The following is a 7,801-nucleotide window of genomic DNA, read 5'->3' as shown; positions in this document are numbered from 1 at the left end:
AACTACACTTTTCTTTTATAGATTTGTGCCATTTATCCGCAGCACTTTTCAGTCTGAAGCAAAAACACTAAGTGGAATTTAAAAGGCAAAGCAAAAATTACTCTGAACCACTACCAACCCTAAACAGAAAGAAAATTAAACCAATATTTCATTATAAGCAATTAACAGACAAATTAAACAAGAAATTGCAATATTTTTTCCAAAGAGATGTTCAAAACAAAGAGGTATACATATGTTTTAAACAGGTGTTTAAAAAAAATTTAACACCAGAGTATACTTCAACAATTGACTTTATTAGATTTTAAATCAAGACAAATTCAGCAAAAAGAACTGGAACGTCAAATAAAAAGTTAATAATATACAGAAATGTGATTTAATCAGACAAACTTCTCTCTCCACACTCTTCTACCCACCACATCTGTGCAAATAATCACATCAGTTGTAACTGATTGAGGAGGAAGTGATTGTAAAGGCCGTTAGCCTCTCACTCCCCTTCAATCTGCAATAAATGCTCCGACTTCAGAATAATCAACAGCAAGCAAAAAACTGACGGACCCTGAATATATCCATGTGGCCCTTTAACCCCACACTAGTATAATGACTGGAAGAGCCCAGTTCTGGTCTCAGCTCGGCTTTAGTTTGTGTGAATACAGTGGAAGCCAAAAGTGGCCTTTCAGAAGAAATCCTTCTGATCCCCTTATCAAACATGACTCGGCATCTTTCCAGGACAAACCATCCGATACAGATGTTATGAGATTGATCAAACACAGCAAGTTATTTAAGCTCTGATGCGACCGAGTGCAGGATCACACTGATCACAGATGAAGGAAAACTTTCAAATAGTACTATAAAATATGACAATCTGTTATGTAACACTATTAAAAGCAGATGCGTTTTTGGACAAAATCTATAAAGCACAGTACTCTTTATGATACCGAGGAACAAAACTCTACATGTAGAAGAATTCTCTCTTGTTAATAAAGTACAGGAACCACCATGAATAAACAGGTACAAAGTGTTTGATAAGAAAGCTGAAATTCTGAAGTTTTTTTATTTTTTATTAAATGCACTGCCTCCTACTTTAAATTTCAAACCAGAGGCAGCTCAGGCCCTACTTGTGTTAGAGAATCAGAACGGTTAGAAAAGGAAGAATTAAGGAATGTGAAAACAGCACTTTAAAGACTGTTTCATCGATTATGTGTTTAATACCGCTGACCTCGTTCAGCACGGCGTGACCCGTCTGTGTTCTATAACTGAGTCCCTCATCATTTCGCCTCACTCTAAAATATATTTAAGGAATCAGAGAAAATAAACCGGAGTGTCACTGAGCTTCAGTTGTTCTTCTTCTCAGGAAAGTCTGGATTAGGTGCATAAGGAGGAGGGCGCTCCTGCAGGAGAGAATTAAAAACAATCAAAAAGGCGATTCGTATATTTCCAGTAGGATGTGGAGAAAACGTGCAGGGAGGCTTACCGCCGGCATGTAGACATTGTGCGGATTGCTGGGATTATAATATGCGCTGCCTGCTGCTTCGGCTGCCTTTGAGTTACCTGGACAGAAAATAAGACACAAAACAGGAAAATTAACAGGAGCAGATGCTACAGCTCAGAAGATGGAGCGCAGTTTATCTTATCCAGCTTCAGAAATTGTCAAGACATAAATCAACGAGGAGTAACGTGAGAAACTCCACCTTATCATGAAATACAGATGTGTCATTCTGGAACCAAACTGTCCCACACGCACAAAACTCCACAAGCGTCATCATTTTGTTAATATATTTAATGAACTAAACATCTGCTTTTTTCTTCAAGCAATGTGCTTCAAAGTGATTCATCTTGAAGAAGATTCTTGAAGAAGTGATTAGATCTGACGTGTGCAGTGACACGGGCGTACGAAGAGAGAGAGAGAGCGGGGAAAGAAAAGGAGGATGTTGTTGAAAGAAGAGACAGAAAGTGAGGAAAATAAAAATAGAAAACAGACCTGGAGGAGGTGCAGAGGCCCAGTTCTGAGGTGGTGGAGTCCAATTTTGTGGGGGCCCTGGGTACGGAGGAGGGGGGGCCATGTAGTCGAGCCCAGATGGATACATTCCTGGAACAGAAAAACAACGAGTGCAGGGAAATATGAAAGAAACAGAAAAACACAAAAATACACAAGATAAAGAAAAGGAAAAAAACAGCTCTGCTTTAGGTTTATTACATTTATACAAAGTGAAAGTGAGAAAACAAAAAATGAAGCAAATCTGTAGAAAACTCTTGAGATTAAGTTTAAACAGTTTCAGCATCAGTTTTACCACTTACAATGCATTTTACCAGGATCTAAGTAAAGATATTCTGCAAATGTCTGAACTTTGTACCTGCTGCTGCTGGATAGGGATAGCCCATATTGCCTGCAGCAGGAGCCGGAGGAGGACCCTGGTAGAACCCATTCTGCTGGGGAGGAGGTGGGTACGGGTAGCTGTTGGGAGCAGGTGAAGATGGACCATAACCATTCATCATTCCAGGTGAAGGATAACCATAAGAAGCAGCACCGTTCTGAGCCGGAGCAGCACGAGAAGCTGGAACACAGAAGGAGAATGGGATTTTAATAAAAAAATTATGGTTTGTGTTCACACAAAAGCATGCAAAGAAAAAAATAAATAAATCTACTTTAGATGTTTTTTTTAAAAGGTCAAAGCAGACAACAAATGACTACTGGTACATTTTATCATTTATATATATTTTTAGAATGTTGTACTTTAAATGTTTTCTGTACTGGCCTATGTTAAGAGGAAGTCAGTGAAAAATAAATAGGGACAAGTACGATTAAAAATGAGAGCATACAAACCATTTGTGGCCAGTTTGAAGAGGTGCTGTCCCACCTCAATGGCTCCTCCACTGGGAAATGACATTTTGAAATGGGCCTGACCCTCCCAGCCACCTGGATAAATAATTCACTTAAATTAAAAACAAGATCATAGGGAATCTCCCCCCAGTGGGGCGTGCCCAGAACACCCGCAGCAACAATACAGACCCATATTTAATAGTTTGAAAAACAGAAGGCCACCCACCGCCTGGCTCAGCTGACACAGTCCCTTTTATGTAGTTGGCTCCAAATACTGGCTGCTCAATGCTACAGCCTTTCATTAAATAATAGGGGAACATGGCCGAACCCAGGCAGTCCTTGAAATTACTGGACACAAACAACAGCTGAAAAAGAATACCCCAAAAAGGGCAAAGAAGTGTTGGCACCCTGAAAACTTGTATTCAACCCAGTGTATTAAATGCTGCTTCAATTGGTTATACCCTGTATGGTGTTAGATAAATTGTGCCCTTCTTGGTCCCCTTCAGCAGATCAGTCTTGCAAGTGACGTCACTGAACGACAGCTCGACATTCTTACAGTCCCTTATAACACTGAGGAGAGAAGAAACAGTGTAGGTAAAGCCGATACAGACACCGGGTTGGGTTATCTAAATCACTCAGGAAGGAAACTTTAGAACTTAAATATTGTAGTCCTCATTATTATGTAACCCCCACTTTGTGTAATATTGTTGTGTGGTGATATGTGTTTTAACAATGTCAACATGAAAAGAAGGCAAACGCCACTTCCTGTTTGGGGAGTCGGCTAACGAAAGAAGTTAGCCACAACCTAAACTAAACCTAAAAACACAACAAAAGTAAAACTTCGGGCATTATATTTTTAGGTACTGGTAGCACATTAAATGTATGTTGAGACACCATAAACAGGTAAACAATTTGAGCCAAATGTCAGCAATAAAACAGATAAGCTAAGAGTTGCTAATGTTACCCGGGCCAGCTAGCAGCAGCTCACTACGCAGCAGCGGAGCAGAAAATAAACAAGCTGAACGAAGACAAAACAGCGGCTGCTTAAAAAAATTAACTTCACAGAAAAAAACACAATAACGCATGTAAAACTCACCACTCTCCGTTGGTTATCAAAACACCGCCGTTTGTCGAATGATTCCGATTCAGAGCCATGTTGTTGTTCAGGAGACTTTCGGGATTTACTCCTACTGCCGTGCTCTAAGCTAAACTCTGAAGCGTCAGAAACTCACCGGAAATTACGTCATCAAGCCCGCTGACAACTCGTGACCTGCTTTTCTCTGTTTACAGGAACAACGTAGCAATTTTCTCCATCGTCTATAAATAGAAATAGAAATATGCAGGCGCTGGTAATAAAATTAGAGCATCATGAAAAAGTTGATTTATTTCAGTAATTCCATTCAAAAAGTGAAACTTGTATTATATTCATTCATTACACACAGACTGATGTATTTCAAACGTGTATTTCTTTTAATGTTGATGATTATAGCTGACAACTAATGAAAACCCCAAATTCAGTATCTCAGAAAATTAGAATATTACTTAAGACCGATAAAAAAAGATCTTTAGAAATGTTGGCCACTGAAAAGAGCATGTACAGCATCAATACTTAGTTGTGGCTCCTTTTGCCTGGATTACTGCATCAATGCAGCGTGGCATGGAGTCGATCAGTCTGTGGCACTGCTCAGGTGTTATGAGCCCAGGTTGCTCTGATAGTGGTCTTCAGCTCTTCTGAATTGTTGGGTCTGGTGTATCACATCTTCCTCTTCACAATATATTTTCTATGGGGTTAAGGTCAGGTGAGTTTGCTGGTCAATTAAGAACAGGGATACCATGGTCCTTAAACCAGGTACTAGTACCAGGAACTAGGTTCCTGTTGGAAAATGAAATCTGCTTCTCCATAAAGTTGGTCAGCAGCAGGAAACATGAAGTGATCAAAAACTTTCTGGTAGACGGCTGCGTTGACCTTGGACCTCAGAAAACACAGTGGACCAACACCAGCAGATGACATGGCACCCCAAACCATCACTGACTGTGGAAACTTGACACTGGACCTCAAGTAACATGGATTCTGTTCCTCTCCTCTCTTCCTCCAGACTCTGGGACCTTGATTTCCAAAGGAAATGTAAAATTTACTTTCATCAGAGAACATAACTTTGGACCACTCAGCAGCAGTCCCAGGTGAGACGCTTCTGATGCTGTCTCTTGTTCAAGAGTGGCTTGACACAAGGAATGCGACAGCTGAAACCCTTGTCTTGCATATGTCTGTGCGTGGTGGTTCTTGAAGCACTGACTCCAGCTGCAGTCCACTCTTTGTGAATCTCCCCCACATTTTGGAATGGGTTTTATTTCACCATCCTCTCCAGGGTGCGATTGTGTTTATTGCTTATACACTTTTTTCTACCACATCTTTTCCTTCCCTTCACCTCTCTATTAATGTGCTTGGACACAGAGCTCTGTGAACAGCTAGCCTCTTTAGCAATGACCTTTTTGTCTTGCCCTCCTTGTGCAAGGTGTCAGTGGTCGTCTTTTGGACAACTATCAAGTCAGCAGTCTTCCCCATGATTGTGTAGCCTACAGAACTAGACTGAGAGACAAATTAAAGGCCATTGCAAGTGTTTTGAGTTAATTAACTGATTAGTATGTGGCACCAGGTGTCTTCAATATTTCACAGTATTCTACTTTTTGAGATACTGAATTTGGGGTTTTCAGTAGTTGTCGGTTATAATCATCAACATTAAAATAAATAAACATTTGAAATATATCGGTCTGTGTATAATGAATTAATTTAATATACGTTTCACTTTTTGAATGGATTTTACACGTACCGGTATATATTTCTACTTATATATAAAATTAATTAAATGAAACATCACAGGTGTAATGTTGCCAACTGTCTTTAATGTTACGGGTTGTTTCTCAAAAATTTAGTTAGAGCCAGAGTTTTACAATATTTGATCGTTAGTATGAATAAGCTGTTAGCATATTTATAAATCTAAATTTTATAACACGTTACATTTCACCAACAAAGATTTTTTGTAAATGTACTCATTTTACTCTATATAAATGTATGCTAATATTTTAAAGATGAATTTCTGAACTTACATTTTAAAAAGCAGCACATAAACTTCTAATAAACCATGTTGTTACTATAGAGTGTAGCTTTTATAAAAAAAAAATTAGACATTTACTGCGCATAGTCAAACATGACAATTTTAAGGGAATATTAAGATAATTATTTTTCTTTGCCCTCCCATTTTATCTGCTAACCTTAATGTTAAAACTGCACGGATTTGAAATAAATGTTTGAAATGAGCTTCATTATCTTTGCTTTTTTTTTTTTAATAGTTGACTTTGATCCCTGATTCTAACTTGACTTCCACCCCATCACTAACTCAGCTCAAGCTGACAGGAGGTACATGCCTCATGTAGATTAACAGCCTTGAAATTATGACGTGGATTATTTACAGTACTGACGTTTTGTTTTATTTGCATGAGTAACAAAAGCTGGAAAGACCTGAGCGAATACATTATGATAAAAGCTGCATCTGGACATACTCAGCTCCTCTGATTGAAAACCAGACAAGCGTCAAACTGATTAACACTAATTACCGGAAGTCACGTGACACGCCCCCTGCGCCATAGAAAAAGTTGGTTTGAAATATTTGGAGCGGAAAAGTTAAAATATACAGTACATTTAAAAAAAAAAAAAAAAAGGAAACTACGAGGAGATGAATTGTAAGTATGTAAAAATAACTTTGATTTGGTTCCTCGTGGACCTGATGGCGCAGCGCTGCTGCGTCTCCAGCCAGCAGGTGAGGAAGAACTCACGTGGGCACAAGACCCACCTGGCCTTACCGACAGTCAGCTGCTCTGTCCGTGGGATCAGGGCTGTGTTCGGCCCGTTGGTCAAAGAGAACCTGCATGTTACAGGTAAGAAAGAGTCTCACGCGCTAATCCAGGCCAGTGTCCTCGGGAATAAAAAAGAAGAACGACAGAAAACACCTGGATAATTTTGACCCAGCGTGGATTAGACAAATTCCACAACTAATTCGAATTTGCTAACTTGTTTCTGGGCTTATTTGATCATTTATTGAAGTTGTATATTGTGTAATCAAACAGGTGAAGATAAACACTGAAAACCTACAAATATTGTGGCATATCTGGAATAAACTACAGAAAAAGGCTATCCAATTGATGGCCCAGGGGCCACATCCTGCACGCAGGTTGAGCTCAGTTTGGCCCACAGCTGAGTTCATTTAAATAAAACTAAATTTTAAATATGTTTACCTAATGACAATAACTGCTGGATCTTTAGCCCACGAGCTGTTGGGTTTTCAATGATCCCTGAGCAATGTTGAATTGCCCTTTTAAAAAAGTCCCCAAGATCCAAGTTGACTTTTTTTCTATTTTTAAATTCTCAACTACAGTGTCCCAACAGGTGCAAATGTGCAGCAAAGGTTAAACGTGCCACAAATGCATGAATGATGCAAGTTCCAAAACACACAAATGCACATACACAGAGAAATGCAACAGGAACATGCTGCAAAAAAAAAATCTGCAATAACAGAAAAAAAATCATACAACCAACAAAATGAATGCAAAGGAAAAGTGCTACATGTAAACCCAAAACGACTGCAAGTAAGAAATGCTACAAACTCACTCCTCAAAACAGAAATGCACCAGACCATGAGGGACTCGACCACTGAGTCTTATGGGACCAGACCTCCCAGTATAGATGGAAGAAAGTTGGACGGAAGAAAAAAGTACTTGAAGTGTTTGTGTGTGTTTTGGTGTTTGCAACATTTTTCCCTCTGCGTTTGTTGTGTTTTTCTTTTGCATTTGTTTTTTTGTGTGTTTTTTGAAGTTTGCATCATTCATGTGTTTGCAGCGTGTTTAGCTGTTTGCTGCATCTTTGCACCTATAGGCCACCGTACTCGATAGTCTAAAAGGATGGAATCCATCCATTATCTTTTACCCGCT

The 7,801-nt window shown here is 39.2% G+C and overlaps 2 protein-coding genes across 2 annotated transcripts in view; one reads left to right on the top strand and one right to left on the bottom strand.

Annotated features, from left to right (window-relative positions):
• Positions 1 to 279: 279 nt before the first annotated feature.
• wbp2nl (WBP2 N-terminal like) lies at positions 280 to 4,060 on the bottom strand. The gene is made up of 8 exons (XM_037689489.1): positions 3,915 to 4,060; positions 3,280 to 3,388; positions 3,045 to 3,183; positions 2,822 to 2,914; positions 2,352 to 2,552; positions 1,979 to 2,086; positions 1,472 to 1,548; positions 280 to 1,388 (listed from the first exon to the last, which is right to left on the bottom strand). The coding sequence occupies exons 1-8, from the start codon at positions 3,971 to 3,973 to the stop codon at positions 1,332 to 1,334; spliced, it is 843 nt and encodes a 280-aa protein (XP_037545417.1). The 5' UTR covers positions 3,974 to 4,060; the 3' UTR covers positions 280 to 1,331.
• A 2,328-nt stretch (positions 4,061 to 6,388) lies between these two features.
• The window catches only part of LOC119422137 (zona pellucida sperm-binding protein 4), a gene marked incomplete in the record, with an annotated part of 7,817 nt that continues 6,404 nt past the window's right edge, over positions 6,389 to 7,801 (top strand). The window contains 1 exon segment of the mRNA XM_037689487.1: positions 6,389 to 6,751. Coding sequence (XP_037545415.1) covers positions 6,550 to 6,751 — 202 coding nt within the window.

The sequence above is a fragment of the Nematolebias whitei genome, chromosome 15 (assembly GCF_014905685.2).
Source record: "Nematolebias whitei isolate Nwh7 chromosome 15, NemWhi1, whole genome shotgun sequence".
NCBI lineage: Eukaryota > Metazoa > Chordata > Actinopteri > Cyprinodontiformes > Rivulidae > Nematolebias > Nematolebias whitei.
This window is presented reverse-complemented; position numbering and strand designations above follow the sequence as displayed.